This window comes from Glycine max, chromosome 12 (assembly GCF_000004515.6).
Source record: "Glycine max cultivar Williams 82 chromosome 12, Glycine_max_v4.0, whole genome shotgun sequence".
NCBI lineage: Eukaryota > Viridiplantae > Streptophyta > Magnoliopsida > Fabales > Fabaceae > Glycine > Glycine max.
Genome location: NC_038248.2, coordinates 18,456,739 through 18,477,449, shown reverse-complemented (window position 1 = coordinate 18,477,449; position 20,711 = coordinate 18,456,739). Strand labels below are relative to the sequence as shown.

The window sequence follows — 20,711 nt, the reverse complement described above, 5'->3', positions numbered from 1 at the left end:
CTATATATAATTAAAGTGTTTTTTATAATATAAATTTAAAGAAATAATATTAAAACAAAAAGTTATTGATACATAATTGCTTTTAATAAATTTGTTTTAAAAGAAAATAGGACATTGGATTGGGTTAAGAAAACCTAAATCTACCTAAATTAGTTTTCAAGTACTTTGAGTCTAATTTTTAATATTGACTCTAGCTAGGTGAGTGGGACGAGATGGGTCATGAACAACATGGCTATTCTTATGTGACAACATGATTGGTTTGAATGTTTATACAAAAGGAACGTCTTATCTACATTCAAGTGTGTTATATAAGCCAACAAAATTTGGTTAGTTCGTAATAATCAAAATCATATTTCCCGTGAACTGAGTTTCAATTCCCTTTAAATTATGAAGACTATAAAGATACACAATGTATAAATGTCTTCGTATATGTTCTTTAAACTTTGAAATACAAAAATAAATAAATGTGCAATATAAATTTTTAATTAGATAAATAAATTAATAAATAAGGATATTTATCTAATTTAATTTGTAATAAAAATCAAATAAAGAAATTAAAAAATATAATAGGTGTAGATCAATTGATAACATACCTTAAGTTTGTGAAAAGAATTAGAGTTTTAATATGACCTCCGTAGAATACTTTTTGAGGAGAGACGAAGAACATAAAATGTTACTAAGTGCTAGACTTTGGATTAATCCCATAGTCCTGATTAAAAAAATAAAGAAGTTGAAATATGAATTTATTGAATTATATCTGATGTCAAATATGGGATTTTGAAAATTAATTAAATTTATGTATATAATTTTGTACGTATCCAATTTTTATGTATGAAATTTAAATATTACTCAAATTTTAATTTAATCTAAATCTAAAAATTATATCTGTATATATAATTTTATGTATAAGACTTGAATATCACTCAATTATTTATATAAATATATATATTTACAAAATTACTATAATGATTTTCTTTCCGTAAATAAAACTGACCTCTTTTACATACTGTTTACATAGTTTGAAATATATGTATCTCTCATTTTATTCTAAATAAAATAGTATTATTTATATTTCACATTTATAATACTTTTACAACTCTCTATATATATATATATATATATATATATATATATATATATATATATATATATATATATATATATATATATATATATATATATATATATATATATATATATCATATTTTCATCTTTTCAAGTGTCAAATTCACCATAAATTAGTCCGAAAAAAACCAATTCAACTTATTTTTTTAGAAGCAAACAAATATACATACTGAATTTACCTAGGTAGGTTGGTAAACAACATTTATACCTCTAGTTAATTTTTTTTTTTTGGCAATGCTAATCTTCTGTCGTTTTTTTTAAGAGGCGACTAATCTTCTCTTTTTATGGATAGGAAAATATAATGGTCATCCCATCTCAGGGTGCATTTATAAGATCTAGGAAAAAGGAAACAAGAAGAAAATTTTTTAAAAAAATATATAAAAAAGAACAATAGAAAGAAATTAAGACAAAAAACAAATGGGAAAATAAATATATAGTATAATAAATCTTAAAAAATATTGTAAAGAGAAGAAAACAAAGAAACATTATGTCAAATTTCAACAATAAATATAAAGGAGTTTAACACAGTTACTTTCGTGATGTCCCACTACTTTTTTATTTTTCAAATATTTTTAAAATAAAATAATAATTGATTTGATGCATGTGCCACCTATATCCGTATGAATGATAGAACCTGTTTTCATCAAATGCAATACAGCTGCAACCTCACCTAACCCAAACCCAAATTCAAATCCCCAACCTCAATTTGGTATATTTAATTAATTTTTTAACCATTTATCTGATGCTATCTTTTTGTATTGTTTATTTGCATTAATAGTTTTGTTTTGATTTATTTTATATTTTTTTCAAAATTATATAATATATATAATATTACTCAACATTTTTATTATTATTTTAAATTTTAAAAATGTAATATATTATAATATTATTATACAGTAATTAAGAGTAATTATTTTTTCATTTTAGATAATTTGAATTTTATATTTTTTTTAATTTTTTGTTTTAATAATCATTTATTATTATTAAATGTGATTTTTTTAATAATTTAGAATAAAATGAAATTTACTTTAATATAGTATTAATCATTTTCTATTCTGGGTAATTATACTTTTATAAATATTCTTTGTGATTGCTCTTGAAGATAACATAAATTAAAAATGTTTATACTATCAATATTTTCAAGGACTCAAAATATTTATGACAATGAAAATCTTGCTCAAAAAATCTTAAAGTGATTGACCATGTGAAACATCAAGTAATCAATTATGTTTTATCTTCTTTATGGTTAAGTTTCTTACAAAGTGTTACACAAAAAATTATTTCTATAATGTTTAATTTTTATATAAATAAAATTATTTTTAATTTTTTATGTTCTTACAATGAACATGATGAGATGAAAGAAGAAAAAAAAAGCATAGATGATCTTGGTGAATTGGTGCATGAATTTAACAACACATGTTACTATTGGCACACCATTCAATATTTTTGAATAAAATATATTACTTATTGTATTCTTTTTTATTAAAATATAGATTTGACAATAGTTTCTTTGTGTGTGCATGTAGTGGTTAAGTGGATTGCTTGAACTACACCTATTTTAAATTGTCAGTCTAACCACCGAAGAATTTTCTATTTTATTGTACATTTTTGGAAAATCAAATGTAGATAAAATGGAAAGGTAAATTTTTTTAGTTAAAAACAAATGATAGCTGAATTGAATAGGAATTGAAGTGAACAATGATTTTGCATTTTTTTAAAAATTAAAACTTGCACAATTGTTGTTATTGGATTCTAATTTTCTTATTTGTAATATTTTTGCATTGTGATTTTAATAATTATACTGGGAGATTTTTGGAGTGGCAGTAGGAAAATATTAAAAAAATTGATGCCCTGAAAATAAAATTCCAATAAGTAATCATATTTATCTATCTTTCTTCCAATTAATTTTATTTATTTATTTATCAGATACTTAATTTGGTGACTTGTATGATGACAAATGTAGTTAGATCAAAATCCCACCACCCAAGTATTTGGTTCATGCCTTTCAAAATGTTTTTTTTTTTATTGTATTTTCATTTGACACCATTCAATTCAATTAATTTGAACATGATTTTTACTTGACCTTTTGTTTTTTAAAAAATAATATTAACATGTCTTTTAACTTGGTAGCATTGTGCTCTTGATAGGCCTCTAGCAAAAATGAGAGAATATTATTAAGATTTTTTTTATAGGCAAACTTGAATTTTTGACAAAGATGAGTAACACCGATAAACTTTCATTGTTATTTTATCCTTACTTTTTGATAGTCAAATTTTTTACTTGTGTATGAATAGATATATGTCTTTGTCAACAAGGAAAACTCCCAGTGGTTTTTGGGGGTCCTTGATGTGCCAAATAAACAAATTGTTATTCTTAACTCACTTTCAACAACATCAAACAAGGATCAATGAGAATTTAGTCTTAAACTGTTATTAAATATTATCCAGGATCATAATGCATAAAATGACATTAATTCAAACACCATTATTAATGTAATAAATATTTTTTTTTTGTTTAGGCTCGATATATAGAAAAATTTATGTAGCATGAATCTTTCTATTCATGTTTCTCGGCAAAGGGATTGCTAATTAACAAATATAAAATTGTGCATCTTGAAGGGAGAGACATAGTAAAACATGATTCATAAGTTTATATATTATATTTAGCTTATTGAATATGTACGCTAATTAAATTACAAGTTAAAAATTGGTGATTTTATCAAATAGGAATGGTTATGGTATTTGGGTAGCAACTTGGATGATGCATATGGGTGAAAATGGTTACAAAATACAAGTTTAAATACTAATGTTAGCTAACTATTTTATATTATGATTAAATTTTACAACTACATCTCATTAACAAATAATTGAAAAAAAATTGTTTATAGGTGAACGATGAAACACGAATGTGGCTCGCCTTAGATTTGGCTTTGAAGACTCATAATCCGAATTGTAAAAAATTGATCGAAAGGTCACTTGAGCATCTGAGTTCTGAGCTCACATAACACTCGAGCAAATTGTTATAGTGCCCTTTGATGATATTTTTTGTCTCAAAAACATTTTATTAAATATAGCATTTTAATTTTCTTTAATATTTTGGATATCAATGTTTATTCGATAATGTTTTAATTCCACACTTTGTGGGATTTTCTTATATAATGTTCTTACTTTTAATATTTATGTCTTTTGGTGTATATGTTTTGTTAAATGTTTTTACACCTTAATAATACAATCCCTTTCAAGCAATGTATCCATTAAAGGACACATCGATATAAAAAAGAACTATGATTAAAGTGTGACAATGGTTGTCCTCACGTTTTCTCCTCCCATCGAAGGGGAGTATGTGACAATTTATATAGCATAACTATTGGATTATTGATGAAAGCAAGGGTGATAGGGCTTCTGCTTGGAAGTGGTGAAGTGTTGCTTGTTTCTTCTTTTATCCTTAATTATAAGATTTTTTTAAGAAATTTGTTCTTTCTTTTTTATTAGATTCTTTTCTAATTTCTATATGGATTAAGAGCATGTTGTGAATTTATTTTTTTAGTTTTATAAGTTTTACTTGACTCGTGTTTTTAGTTTTTTACCATTTTTTTCTCTCAAAATTGGTTTAATGGTTTATTCAAACTAAATTCTAGATTGATTCACAAAAATTGTTGTCGGACAAACTGGTTTCATTTGATTTTACAAATTAGTTCAAGATTATTTTATAAATATGTTAATTTTGTAAGTTATATGTAATAAAATATTAAAATTAAAAATTAAAAAATTAATACACATAACATTATATTATTGATTTGCTCATAAAAATATTGAAAATCCTTCAACTAATAGTTGCACAGAAGAATTTATAGAAGAAAAAAAAACTCAATAATAAACTACATCCTAAATTCTGATCCGGTCCCACGGAAATTAGCCTGCACCACACTGTCCACTCCCGCGGAAGCCCGAAACCTACAAAGAGACAATTACTCACTCCTTTACGGACGATTTTGCCCTTGAACGACCTTCTGCGAAAGCCATAGGCAAGTAACTCCAGCCCCAGTCACCGTCCCTCTTCCATCAATCAATCTCTCCCTCTCTTTCTCGGAACCTCCCTCTCTCATTCCCCCTCTCTACATATACCGCATTCCCTTCTCCACCCTCTCATCTCATTCATTCATTCACACTCTCGCAAACCAATTTTCACATTCTTTGTATTGAGTTACTTGAGCTAGCCGCAACCATGGAACCATCCAAAAACTCGCAGAAGCCCTCACATTTCCATGACTACCTCCCCGTGATGGCGAACAAGCTCGGCGGGGACGGCCTCATCGATGAGCTCTGCAACGGCTTCAACCTGCTCAAGGACTCCGACAGAGGGGTGATAACCTTTGAGAGCCTCAAGAGGAACGCTGCTCTGCTGGGCCTGCAAGGACTCGGCGATGAGGACCTTCGGTCGATGCTCGGGCAGGGTGATTTCGACGGCGATGGCGCGCTGAGCCAGCTGGAGTTCTGTGTTTTGATGTTCAGGCTCAGCCCTGAGCTCATGGAGGGGTCCAAGTTGTGGCTGGAGGAGGTGCTTCAGCAGGAACTTGAACATTGATTTTTCTAGTTTTTGTTATTTCTTTGTGGTTCTCTTCCTCGTTGGATGGTCTGGTTTGGATGTTGAATTGTCATATATGTATTTGATTTGTGATGAGAAACCGTGGAAGAGAGATTTTTTATTTGCTTACTCCCTGTATATTACTCAGTTCCATTATTATTTAGAGTTTTCTTTATAAATAGGTTTTTACGTTGTGAATTACTAATTATACATACCAACGGGGTTGAGTTGGGAAAGATGTTCAATTTAATGGATATCAGTATCATGAAGAGAATTGTCTCTGGGAGAGAAAATTTGTGAGAAACTAAATAAGAAAGTACCCCGTAAATTAGTTAAAAGCTATATATAATTTTTAAAATAATTAGTTCCTCTAAACTCGTATATAAATAAAAAAATGATTTTATTTATTGAACTTAAATATTAGCATATTTAACTAATTTTTTCTTGTTTAATGTTATATTCCTAAAATACTTTTCATTTAATTTTATTTTTATTTTTAATAATTTTTTTATTCATGATAACTAGTTCTAATGAAAAATATTTTTAAAATAATTTTATTTGTTTCTCGAGATTAAAAATATTAAATAATATTAATTTATTTTTTTAATTAGCAAAAAAATAATTATTTTTATATATACATGAGTCGAGATAAAATACTACGTAAGTGAATAATTTTACTATAACAATTAATTGTTGGAATCATGGAAGATACTATGTCGATATATTCTTATTATTTATGCCTAATGTGTTTTGGTTGACGTGTAACGTGGGGTAGGACATCGTGTCCTGATCGTATATGAATATTTAATATTGATAGATGGCCATTTGTCATACTTTTATGTTGACAATTAAAAATTGAGTTACTCGTGCTTATCGTGTGATTAATGAATAATGATGAGTTCACTAGTTTAATTAATTTTAGATGACGTAGTATTCAATCGAATGAGAACACTCATTTTTATTTTTTAATCTTTCGGTTTTTATATTTTATATCAAATCATTTTCTTTTGGTGGATGGTAACATGCGTGAATGTCATGTTCCTGATAATGCTAGCTACTTTAGCTTAGATCTATATATGTTTGGTGTAAAGTTGAATGGGATATACCTTCTACCATTGCCGCAACAGTATATTTTTATTTTATTTATATAGGTTTTTTTAGTCTCTATCATTATAATAATTTTAATTTTTATAATTTCAAACATCTTATTTTCTGCGTTAGGCGACTTCTAAAATCATGTTATACCATAGGTGTGATTTCAATTGCGGATCCCAATTTAAAGCTTTCCATATCAGAACAAGGTCACTGAAATTGGCTGATTTTTTTTTTTTTAGTCACCATGACATTAGTATGAAGTATTCATCAGTTTTACCGATGACTAATCTTTGTGAGAGAACTTAGTTGGTCACCTTTAGTGAGATTTTTCTTTTCAATAACATTGTTTCCATCCACAAGACTCATACCGAGACCTTGCTTAAGAGGACCGAACCCATAAATACTCACGACTTGCTAATAAATTGGTAGACTATAGAGTGTGTTTTGTTTCAACTAATTTTAGAAAATAATCACTTTTTTTTCTATCTTCTAGCAAGAGTATCAAAATTGTTTCTTACTTCTATGAAATAATCTCTGGACAAATACATCCTTAATTACCTAAAATTTGATGTAGTAATGTAGTTCAAATTTTGGAGTTTTCTTTAACCCATCAATAATGCACCACAAATATCAACTTCTCTATGAAAATATTCATGGTTATTATATGATTATATTATGCCAGCAACAACCTTTATTTTGAATTGGTGGTGATTTAGTTCATGTTAGCTTCCAATACATTCTTGGCTCAATTGGCCTAGAAAATAAATCAACTTAAGTGGAGAAGATTAGAAGAATAGACCAAAGATGAAAAAGTATGTCTCTCCTATGTTTGTAACTAGCCCTTATGGTTACTGACTTTTAGGATCGATTAGATCTTGTTGACATTTAATAGATACGTTATGAATATTGTATCTATGTATAGGTGTAGACTCTAATAGCACTTGCTAACCCATTTATGGACCCACTTCAGGAATATTTATGCAAAATTATCCATGCAATTGACCAATGGCATTTGGCTCTGGTAGTGGCTTATATGCAAATAAACATTTCCAGGATTAGGATGTGTTCATGCAGATTATGTGCCACATGTTCTCAATTGTGTAGTTCACTTGACTTGACCTATTAAAAGGTGGAAGCAAACTAAGACCAAAGTGATTCACTAAGATGCAAACTATAAACAATGTTTCCAAATTCTGAATTGCTATTGTGCCACCACTACTAAAAAAAACAATTTTTTATGACGCACATTCGACGACGGTTCCAAAAAACCTTCTTAATATGTAAGGTAACAAAGACAATTTTACAAAAACTTCCTTAGAAGATTTTCCTTCTAAGACAATTTTGTAAAAACTGCCATAGAAGTGAGAGGGATTTTTAATGACACACGTGACATGTCTCTCCCTCTACTCTCTCACGCTTAGGGTTTCTAGCGAGTTAGGGATTGGAAGGACGCGAACTAGGCCGTGGTGCTCTGTTGTGACCCACGCGTAAACTTGTCCACTATAACAACTTGGGGGATGTCCAGCGAGAGGTGTAGATCATGCACCACCTTACTGGCCACCACAACATCATGGAGCTCAAGGGTTCTTACGAGGATTGCCACTTTGTCAACCTCATCATGGAGCTCTACGGCACTGGCAAGCACTTCCACCGGATCATCGTCAAGGGCCACTACTCCGAGCACGTCGCTACCGACCTCTGCCGGTAGATCGTGACGGTGGTCCATGATTGCCATACTATGCGAGTGATGCACATGGATCTCAAGCGAGAGAACTTCTTGTTCCACGACAAGGATGAGAACTTGCCGCTAAAGAGCACAGACTTCGATCTCTCCGTGTTCTTTAAGCCCAATTAGTTTTGTTCTGTTTCTTAAGCCTCTTCGTGTTTCTAATCCTTGGCCTTCCATATTGAGTAGGTATTTTGGTGATTGTCATTTTCATTTGTAGATTTGTTGCTTATGTTATTCACTCTTGGTTCAGGATCCTGAAAAGCATGAAAATTACTTTCAATCCAATCGTGATACCAAACACTCAGGACTTCAAACTGATTGTTTGGAAAATAGCAGCATATAATCGGGGACACTTAATATGCACATTTTTTTGTGGTGCCATTGCCTGTATTAGAAGCTAAATTATATATATATATATATATATATATATATACCTGGGTTTTTAGTTATCAATATCCATACACATTGTTGGTTAATTTGAAAATCGAGATGATACTGGATAAATCTGAAGTCGTGTATAACACTTTCAGATTGAATCAAATTTCGGGGTTCAACCAAAATTGTTGAATCGGATAAAATCAGAAGATTATAATTCAAGAGTTTTGTTTTGGTCTTGTATGTTTTGTCACACCGTTATGCTTTCTGAACTAGAATGATTATTTATGATCAAAGAAAAGGTGGTTTTTGGCGGTTGATGGAAGTTATTTCTTTTTAAAAATTGCCGTTGATGGAAGTTTTAGTAACTTCCATGTAACTTCCAACCGTTGATGGAAGTTTTAGTAACTTCCATGTAACTTCCAACATTTGCCTAAACCGAACATCTCGTTATTACATTAAAACAAGCGTGCACTCTTATTTTAACATAATAAAGAGATCAATTACACTAAAATGTCCAACAAACCTCCCCCATTTTAGTGTAATTACCGATCAAATCACCAAAGTCATAACATACCCCAAACTACTGCATAGATGAAATATCGTGACGATTGAATTTCATCTTAGCAAATTACACGTTTCAAATATTCGAATATCAGGGTGTCACTAAGGATTGAACCCTTTCTATTCATAATGAATACATGAAGATAATCTGCACAATAGTTTATAACATTACTCTTGCTCGACACTAGTTTACTAGCCTGTGTCCCTATCCTTCATAAGCATATCAAAGCCAAGTCCCAGCTTCTTGAAGCGGCTAAACTTCATGCTTATATAGGTAGTTCTTTTCTTTCTTGCACCTGCAAATGCATTTTTTCAAAAGAACCATTGAGGAGTTATACTCCAACCTCCTTAACTTACAGAACCGAACACATACCTTTTGGGATACTTTCGATGATGTGTTCCAATCTCTACATGTTAAGCTTTCCACATTGAATTCAGCACCTAATGTCATATTAGATGGGAATTGGGTATCTTAACATAAGAGATTTCAGATGGACTTTAATCCTAATCCCACAGCCGACCTTTTCACGAGATCTCTACTTAACCCTTTGGTTAAATGATTGACCAAATTATGCTGAGTTCTCACAAACTCCACTGATATCACACCATGCATGATTAACTCCCGAACCATGTTGTGTTTAACACCCAAGTGTCTAGACTTCCCATTATACACTTGACTATATGCCTTAGCCAAAGTAGCCTGACTATCGCACCTGATAGACATGGGAGGTATAGGTTTGGGCCACAATGGAATCTCATAAATCAGATTTCTTAGCCACTCAGCTTCTTTACCAGCTGCTGCTAAAGCTACAAATTCAGATTCCATTGTTGAATTTGTAATGCAGGTCTGTTTCTTGGATGCCCAAGAGATAGCACCTCCTCTAAGGAGGAATACCCAACCACTTGTGGATGAATAATCTTCCATATTGGTTATCCAACTTGCATCAGAGTAACCTTCAATAACCGAAGGAAATCCAGTATATGTCAAACCATAGTCAATGGTTCCCTTTAAGTACTTGAATACTCTATTCATAGCTTGCCAATGATGAGAACTGGGATTACTTGTAAACCTACTAAGTTTAGCAACAACATAAGCTATATCAGGCCTAGTACTAATCATTGCATACATGAGTGATCCTATCGCCCTTGAGTATTCAAGTTGAGACACTGCTACACCTTTATTAGGTAATAGCTTCAGGTTAGGATCAATGGGAGTACTTACCGGAGAACAATCTTTAAAATTAAATTTCTCCAATATCTTCTCAATATAATGTGATTGAGAGATGGAAATGCCATTGTTTCCACGTTTGATCTTTATTCCTAAGATCACATCCGCCTCCCCCATATCTTTCATATCAAACTTAGAAGACAAAAATGCCTTAGTTTCATCAACTTGATCTTGGTCGGTACCAAAGATCAACATGTCGTCTACATACAGACAAATGATAACTCCTTTGCCATGAGTATCAAACTTGCTGTATAGACATTTATCTGCTTGGGTTAGAACAAAACCACTAGACAACACAACCTCATCAAATTTTTGATGCCATTGTTTAGGCGCTTGTTTCAAGCCATAAAGAGATTTCATCAGTTTACACACCTTATTTTCATTTCCTGGCATAACAAACCCTTCAGGTTGTTTCATGTATATCTCTTCATCCAATTCACCATTTAAGAATGCAGTTTTCACATCCATTTGGTGAATCACCAGATTGTGGATAGCAGCAAGTGCTAACAACAGTCTAATAGTGGATATCCTAGCAACAGGAGCATATGTATCAAAAAAATCAATACCCTCCTTTTGCCTAAAGCCTTGGATAACCAATCTGGCTTTGTACTTGTCAACAGTACCATCCACTTTCATCTTTCTCCTAAAGATCATCTTACATCCTAATGGCTTACATCCAGGAGGTAAGTCAACCAATTTCCAGGCATTATTTTGCATGATGGAATCCATCTCACTTTGGATTGCTTCTTTCCAGAATACAACATCCCTTGAAGCCATTGCTTCACTAAAAGTCTTTGGGTCTTCCTCAACATTAAGGCAATATTGATATTGAAATTCAATATCATTCCTTGACCCTTCAACCAAATAGAGTTGAAAGTCATCACCAAATGACTTAGCCTTTCTTACTCTCGTACTCTTTCTAGTTTCAGTACTAGTTGAAGGTATATCCTCAATATTAACTGAGACTTTCGACATGGAATTCATGTCCTTTGGCCTAGGTATAGATGTAAATCTTTGTTCATCAAAGATAGCATCCCGTGACTCTATAACCGAGTTCACAACAACAAAATCATTAGATTCTAGCACATAGAATCTATATGCTTTAGAATGTTCAGCATATCCAATAAATATGCAATCTATACCTCTTTCACCTATGGTTTTCCTTTTAGGTTCTGTAAGCCTGACTACAGCCCTACATCCCCAAATTTTGAGATAACTCAAATTTGGTGTCTTTTTGTGCCAAAGTTCATATGGGGTAATCTTATTCCTTTTGTTAGGAATTCGGTTCAACAAGTAACAGGCTGTCAACATAGTCTCACCCCAAAATCCTTCACTTAAAACCGAATAGGATAACATGGAATTCACCATTTCTTTCAAGGTTCTATTCTTCCTTTCGGCTACACCATTCTGTTGTGGTGTATAGGGAGCTGTAGTTTGATGTATTATTCCAGTAGATTGAAAATAAACCGGATCATAATACTCACCTCCCCTATCCGTACGAAGAGTTTTGATTAGCCCATTTTGATGAAGTTCTACCTCTTTCTTATAAATTTTAAATTTATCAAGAGCTTCATCTTTTGTATTTAATAAATATACATAACAATACCTTGATGCATCATCAATAAAAGTAACAAGATATTTTTTATGACCTAATGATGGAGTAGCATGAAAATCACACAAATCACTATGAATAAGGTCTAAGACTTTAGTCTCACTTTTAACATCCTTAAAAGGTTTCCTAGTGATCTTGGTCAACATGCAAGTTTTGCATTTTTCAATGTTCATATCAAAAGGAGGAATCATACTTGTTTTTGACATATCTTTTAATCTTTTGTAATGAACATGTCCTAATCTAGCATGCCAAATTTCTGATTTTGTCATATTAGTTATAGAACTACACGAGGCCATACAAACAGATTCATGAACAAAAGGAACATCAATGTTTAATTTAAACATTCCATTACAACGATAACCAAATCCAACAAACGAACCATGTCTTGACAAGATGTACTTGTCACTTTCAAGTACTTGCTTGAAACCATAATTATTTAAAACCATACCAGACAATAAGTTCTTACGAATACCAGGTACAAATAAGACATTATCCAAATACAAACTTTTTCCGGAAGTAAAAACTAAATTCACACAACCTAATCCTAGGATTGGTTCAGTTGCAACATTGCCCATCTTCACAATAGAGCCATCATCGATTGGTCTAAATTCCTTGAACCAACGACAATCTTTGCACACATGGCTTGTTGCTCCCGAATCAAACCACCAAGCAACGTCATCATCCTGCACATAGAATGCATCAGATATTAGTGATACATAATTTGAATTCGTATTCGAATTAAAATTATTCACTACAATCTGACCTTGTTGCTTTTCAGGATCATTAGACCCACTTGGACCAGCCTTGTTCTTTCCTTTGAACACCCGGCAATCCCTCTTTAAATGACCAGGTTTCCCACACTTCCAACATGACAATTTGTCTGTTTGTTTGGACCTTTGTTCTTATTTCCTTGAAATTTTCGTTTGTTACCTTTAGCATTGTAATTTTGCTTAACTGTTCCACTTTCCTCTACCATATTAACGGAAGAGGAACCTGCTACGGTTTTATTATTGACTTTGTCAATTTCCTGAGCCCTCAGCGACTCCTCAATCATGAAATGACTACCGAGTTGAACCAGAGTCAACTCTTCCTTCATATGTTTCAAGGTATGCTTGAAGTCTTTCCAAGAAGAAGGCAGTTTATCAATTATAGATGAAACTGCAATGGATTCATCCATTTTCAAATCATGTTGAGTAAACTGACCCAAAATCCGCAGCAGTTCATTATATTGCTCCATAACAGGCCTCGAATCAATCATTTTGTAATTAAAGAAATTACTAACTAAGAATTTGTTACTTGAGGCATCTTCTGCCATATACTTGGATTCAAGAGAGTCCCATAATTCCTTAGCAGACTCAACATTTTGATAAATATCAAAGAGAGAGTCAGACATACCGTTCAGAATGTGTCCACGACAAATGTAATCGTCGTTCTCCCATTTCGAACGCTTCCTTGTTTGATCCAGAGTTTCGCCTTCCATATACACCGGCATCGGTGTACTCAGCACATACACCACATTCAATGTTGTCAAGAGAAAGTGCATCTTCTTCTGCCATCTTCTGAAATCCTGCCCTTCAAACTTGTCCAACTTCGCAAACTTGCTTGTCATCTTCGAACTATCGTTCGTCATCTCGAAAGATTTGATTCAATCTTTTGTTGGTTAATTTTGAAAATCGAGATAATCCTGGATAAATCTGAAGTCGTGTATAAACACTTTCAGATTGAATCAAATTTCGGGGTTCAACCAAAATTGTTCAATCGGATAAAATCAGAAGATTATAATTCAAGAGTTTTGTTTTGGTCTTGTATGTTTTGTCACACCGTTATGCTTTCTGAACCATAATGATTATTTATGATCAAAGAAAAGGTGGTTTTTGGCGGTTGATGGAAGATATTTCTTTTTAAAAATTGCCGTTGATGGAAGTTTTAGTAACTTCCATGTAACTTTCAACATTTGCCTAAACCGAACATCTCGTTATTACATTAAAACAAGCGTGCACTCTTATTTTAACATAATAAAGAGATCAATTACACTAAAATGTCCAACACACATGTGATGATTAATCCAAAAATAGTCACACCAACAGTTATTCCTACCATCTTTTTCTTGATTTTTCTCTGGCCACCATGATCTGAAAGAAACACTGCAAGATCAGTCACCAACCTTAAAATAAACAGCTCTATTGACTGAAGCTAAGATGAGGGTGAGTTTAGTTTATTTAAACTGGGTGGGGGACAAACATATTGTATTTAATTGAAAAATAAATGACATATAATAGTTAAAATGAATTACTAATAATTGTCTATGCAGTTGTTAGCAAAATCTTGCAAACCACAAATTTTCGTTTGATTTACTTTTTCCACTTCAGCATAACATTTCAAGTCACAAAAATAGAATATTTGTTTAACTCACCTTTGAATGTTCTGATAGACTTACCTACTACCCCCTTTTTCGTAGAATAATACAATAATCAACAAGAAATCAAACTGGAAAAGCGAGCAAAGAAACCAAAGGCACAAACAAAAAGCAAAATGAAAAAATTGATGGAGTACTAATTCTGACACAGGGAGTCTGATATAAAAGTCTTGTCCCAATTCAGAGAAATTCCTCAGGTCAACTAGTAGAGTATTAAACCAAAGTAGACAGCCACTTCCTCCATCACAGATATCTAAATTTGCATATGCTGTATAAGAACAATTTTTAAGACCTAAGACATGACTTCTGACATTCGTCAAGGTTCATGGTCTTACTAAACCATGATGAAGAGGTGCTGGCAATTTCATGTTTGTGTACTTCAAGAAGCCGTCTGTAGAACTGCTTTTGCAATTAGATTTATTCCTTGGAACACATACATCTGACCAGATTGCGATATTCCATTGATCAGGATACTTGGGAGCATATCCTCTCGGGAGCATATCCTCTCTGGCATTCGCAAATTGGAACACATATATCTGACCAAATTGCTATATTTCACTACAAAATTCCCAACATGTGGAAGAATAAGAAGACCCAGATACATAACTTATAATACTACGCGCCATTATGTTGTAGAAGCGATGGTGAATACTTAATCAGGGAAATGAGGTTTAGCGTTGAGTAAGCACTCTTGATATGCAGAGTCAGAGGATGAGGATGACCATATAATAAAATGCGAAGAAATCAAACAATATGCTTAATGTTTAGTGCAAATTGTTGTTAAAAGAAGACTATTTCTATTTTTTTATCAGTCAGACTATTTCTTTTTTGAGAAAGAAGACGACTATTAATTATATCTTAATGGTAGAGTACATTTTAGTTTCCCCTGCACTATTATGGGGTGTTTGGTAGGGAAGAAGTTTTTTCATGTCTGATATCTAGGAATCATGAATCTGATAAACATGTTTAATAGGAATTAATAAAATTTGTTTAATTGATCATTGAAATTTTTTAAATTAATTTTTTAAAAATTAAAGAGTTGCACATATTTTTATATATTATTTTAAATATTTATTACATTATATAATTAATAAAGTATAACATGATATTTTTATTATAGTAAAAAAAAATTAAACTTGAAAAAATAAAATTCTCACCTCGCGTAAAAAATATTTCGTGGGAAACCAATTAAAAAATATTTTTGAGAAACATAATATTTCGGAAAACCAAAAAGCTTCTCTCCTACTAAATCTTCCCTTAGTTATTATAGTTCTATGTTAATAATAAAGTCCATTTTAGTTTCCTGTAAAAACACTCAAGTTTTTTTTGTTCTTTTTAGAAAGAATACAACTATAGTTATATGTTAATGATAGAGTCCATTTAGTTACCCACTTGGCGGTATAGAAAAAAGGCTTCATAGAGAATAGGTCGTGGTCAATAGAACTTCGCAATACCAAGTCAAAGTCTTTGATTAACCTACCTTGCCAATGTCAACGCTTCCCATGACAATGCCATCTGAAATTAGTCCATCGAAATTCTACACAAATTGGTTCACTACAAAGTTTTCAGTTGACAATGTTTTACTTTTTCAGCTGAGCTTGAAACCCAGTTTCAAATATAAATTCTTATATCTGTGAAGGTAACTGACAGTTCGAAGCAAACAGATAACAACAATGTGACTTAAGCAACAAGCTTATGTCTAGTGTTTAATACTCTCAACAAGAAAGTGTTAAAAGTATATAACATTTTTGGAAATGAGTATTAGTTTGTTTTTCTTTTGACAATATTATCAATCATGCATACCTTTAAAATTGATTATGTTCATCCTGCAGATTTGGTACTCTTGTACAAAAGTCACAAGTTTAAACAGTCACAACTTGTGAGATAAAGCTTCTCAAATTTTTCCTTTTTGTGATGTGCGGAAAAAGTTCAGAGAAATCTAAGTTGTTTCATGTCAAGAACTGGAAAAGCTTCACAACCATATTCTACTGGAAACTGCAATTAACGATTTATGTCTTGTAGAACTCTGTAGTAAGGTGTGTTTGGATGCATTAAACAAAGATAAAGCACAGGAGCTCGTAATAGCACCTTCACTAATTATGTAAGCTAAAATAAACAATATATCCCACATAGGAAGGTGAAGCCCTAAATTTTTCTTGCATCAATTTCTTATCTTGCATCTAACATTGTGATGGAAAGTTCGTTAACTGAGCACAGTCTGTGATTTCCCAACGCTTCAGATGTAACATCTGTTCCAGTGTAAAATCCAGGAACCTTTGGCTTTGGCAGTAATTTGTCACCATTCAACATTAATACCACTGATGACATGTGTGGCCTATCTTGTGGTCTTTGTTGCACACATAATAGGCCTACTTGTATGCATCGTACGACTTCAGAGGGCGAGCATTCTCCTGACAGTTTATCCAATAGTTCCAATGCCCTCTCTTCAGTCCATAACCTCCACGCCTTAGATGGTGAGAATTAAATTAATGGGTTGGAAATAATTGAATATATATCAGTTAGAAACATAGTCATATTAGTATGCTTACATGTCCAAGTAGATTATTGTAGTGTTCTGGGTCCGAAAAATCCCTGTTTTTCTTCCCACTTACAATCTCTAGTACTATCACGCCGTAACTAAAGACATCCGATTTAACTGAGAAATGCCCCCGTGCAGCATACTCAGGAGGCATGTAACCACTGAAAATTAAATTTTCAAAGAAAAATACTTAAAACTTGACAAGGTAATGTAAACAATTATAATCATATAGAAACTTACTATGTTCCAGCCACCCTATTTGTGTTTGCCTCAACTTGATCTCCCAAAAATGATCGCGCCAACCCAAAGTCTGATATTTTGGGATCCAAATTTGCATCCAGTAAAATATTACTAGTTTTAAGATCTCTATGAATAATTCTCAGCCTAGAGTCTTGATGAAGATAGAGAAGTCCTCGAGCAATGCCAGTAATAACATTGAAACGCTTATGCCAATCTAGCAACTTCCTTTTCGTTTCATCTAGTCAAATACACATATGTACTTATTATAGTAGTTGCAGTCTTCATAATTCCATAAACTACAAATATGAAGTTAGAAGATCGTAATAGATGTTTAGAACAAATTATAAGGGCTCTAACCGAAAACAAAGTAGTCCAAGCTGTGGTTGGGCATGTATTCATAAATCAACATTTTTTCTTCTCCTTCAATGCAGCAACCAAGAAGTTTTACAAGATTACGGTGCTGAAGTTTGGAAATCAATGTCACTTCATTCTTGAACTCTTCCAACCCTTGTCCAGACTTCTTTGAAAGCCTTTTCACAGCTAACACTTTCCCATCTATCATGGTTCCCTGAAAAAAATTCTTCTGCTATAGTAAGAAAGCTTTTCAGGAACATGTAAGTTCTGGATAATAGTTTTCTACATTACCTTGTATACTGGTCCAAAGCCACCTTCTCCAAGCTTGTTTTTGGTTGAGAAGTTTTCGGTGACATTAGCTAAAACTGACAAACTGAAAACTGGCAAATCAACATCTTCCTTTCTCTGTATGTTTTTGTAATTGTTGCTGTAAAATTTTCTTGCAGACCCTGATTGGTGGGAAAACAATAGTGTGTAAAATCGTTGACACATGTTACGTTTATGTGCATAATAGCCTGCGCTAGATGCTAAACCATATATACTTACCAGGATTTTTAATTACCAATATGCATACACATGTAATGATTAATCCAAAAGTAGTCACACCAACAATGATTCCTACTATCTTTTTCTTCATGTTTCCATGGCCAACATGATCTAAAAGAAACAGAACAAGATCAGTCAACAACTGTAAATTGTAAAATAAGTTCTATTGCTTGAAACTGAGAAAGTGAGTCTAGCTTCTATAGATTGAGGGGGGGACAAAGATATTGTATTCAATTTGGAAAATAAATGCTACATAATAAATAACGTGCATTATTAATAACTTCCTATGCAGTTATGAGCAAAATCTTGCAAACCAGATCTTCGTTTCAGTTATTGTCTCCACTTGAGTGTGACAATTCAAGCTGCAATAATAGAATATTTGTTTAACTCACCTTTGAGTATTCTCAAGTCCCGACCCTAGTCCACCCTTTTCTTTTGGAATAATTCAATAATAAAACAGAAACCAAACAATAAAAGAGAGCACAGAAACCAAGGGAAAAAATCAAAATCAAAAACAAAAAAGTGATCATGTACCTAATTCTGAAGCAGGGACTCTAACGTACAAGTCTTGTCCCCCTTGAGAGTATTTCCTCATATCAAATAGACCATGAAACCAAAGTAGACAGCCACTTCCTCCATCACGGATATCTAAATTTGCATATGCTGTACAAGACCTATTTTTAAGGCATGACTTCTGACATTCATCAAGGTCCATCGTCTTATTAAACCATGATGTTTTGGTGTCTGGCAATTTCAAGTTTGTATACTTGAAGAAGCTATCTCCATAACTGTTGCTGTCATTAGATTTATTCTTTGGAACACAACCGTCAGATGAAACTCCTATATTCCATCGATCAGGAGAACTGGGAACATATCCTCTCGAGCATTTACATATTGTAACGTTTCCATCATAATTGCATATAGAATTTACACCACAAAAGGCATAATTCTCGCATGGATCTATCTCCCCAGTTGAGACTACCTGCTGGGTGCTGCTTTGAGTTGTCCAAACCAAAGTCATCGAATTGCCTGAATGGGTCAGTTTCAATATTGTGAAGACCGACCTATCAAGAAGCTCGTACTCATAATACACCTCTTTTTCATTTAACACAAGTTTTTGTGATGCTTCACTAGTTGGACCCGGGTTACCAAATGTAGACATGCCGTTCCATGATCCTCCTCTTGATACCACAATGGATCGCTGGAACTTAATTATTTGAGGATATCCTCTAAGATCAATTTTTGCAGCGTAGTCTCCCTCAGCAGGATCGTTAGAACTTGTCCAAGATGATAGAAATCTTTCTAGACCAGTCTCCAAGTTCCATCCAAGTTTCATTCCTGGCAACAATATGTTACCTGGATAATCAAAACTCTGCCACAAGAGGCTGTCATCGTTTGTTTCCTGTCCATATTTCACTACAAAATTTCCTGAATCCAAAAGATGAGCAATTGGATTATTCAGTGCTATGCTTGATATATTGGATGACCAAATGGTGCTGTTTTTATCATTGAGAAGCTCAAGAACCCCTCTTTCATTGAGTTTCAGAACTCCTGAGTTTTTCTTGAGAGGTGTATTTCGGTTAGCCACCCATACCTTTGTACTAGGGTTTATATTTCTGAACCACACACCCAAATATCGTCTTGATAAATCGCCAAGACTAAAGAAACCCAGTTCAGTAATTCCACCTGCTGAAACCAAAGACTCATTCTCAACATCTCGGAGGGATTGACCCACTGCCAAACTGTCTAGTGAAGTGGAAGTTCCCAACAATAAGAAGAACCAAATACATAACATTATGATGCTATACACCATTATGGAAGATGAGGTTTTACGTTGAGTAAAGCGCTCTTGATTATGCAGAGGCAGAGAATGACCAATGGACCATGCATATAAAAAAATTGAGAAGAAATTAAATAAATTGCTATAAAGGCAGGCCGTATGGAATGGAATAAAAAATGTTACAATGCTTAATGATTAGTGCCAATTGTGAGAAGACTGTTGTTTGTTAATGGTAGAGACTAGAGATCATTTTAAGGTCAATTGCCATATGGAATGGAATAAAAATGTTTGACTTTCCCACAACACCAGAATCACATTCCACTGATGGAGGCACTGCCAATTGTGCTTAATAAAAAATGTTTCACTTTCCCATAACACCAGAACCAAGCCTTCTATAAGCAATCATCAAACCCGGATTCAAGGTCTCAGGTGCCATTGTTGAATATGATGTGGTTTCTGTGCCTCCAAATGGACTACACCATTGCCATCCACACAGTCCACCACACTTTGATACGGACATAGAT

At 32.8% G+C, this 20,711-nt stretch overlaps 2 protein-coding genes across 2 annotated transcripts; one reads left to right on the top strand and one right to left on the bottom strand.

Moving 5' to 3' along the window:
- The first annotated feature begins 5,272 nt into the window (after positions 1–5,272).
- Positions 5,273–5,888, top strand: LOC100527035 (uncharacterized). The gene has a single exon (NM_001250721.3). The coding sequence runs from the start codon at positions 5,350–5,352 to the stop codon at positions 5,707–5,709; it is 360 nt and encodes a 119-aa protein (NP_001237650.1). The 5' UTR covers positions 5,273–5,349; the 3' UTR covers positions 5,710–5,888.
- A 10,734-nt stretch (positions 5,889–16,622) lies between these two features.
- On the bottom strand, positions 16,623–20,297 carry LOC100819141 (G-type lectin S-receptor-like serine/threonine-protein kinase At4g27290). The gene is made up of 7 exons (XM_003541035.4): positions 18,942–20,297; positions 18,408–18,518; positions 18,153–18,310; positions 17,865–18,075; positions 17,508–17,745; positions 17,278–17,428; positions 16,623–17,194 (listed from the first exon to the last, which is right to left on the bottom strand). The coding sequence occupies exons 1-7, from the start codon at positions 20,218–20,220 to the stop codon at positions 16,898–16,900; spliced, it is 2,445 nt and encodes an 814-aa protein (XP_003541083.2). The 5' UTR covers positions 20,221–20,297; the 3' UTR covers positions 16,623–16,897.
- Between the last annotated feature and the right edge of the window lie 414 nt (positions 20,298–20,711).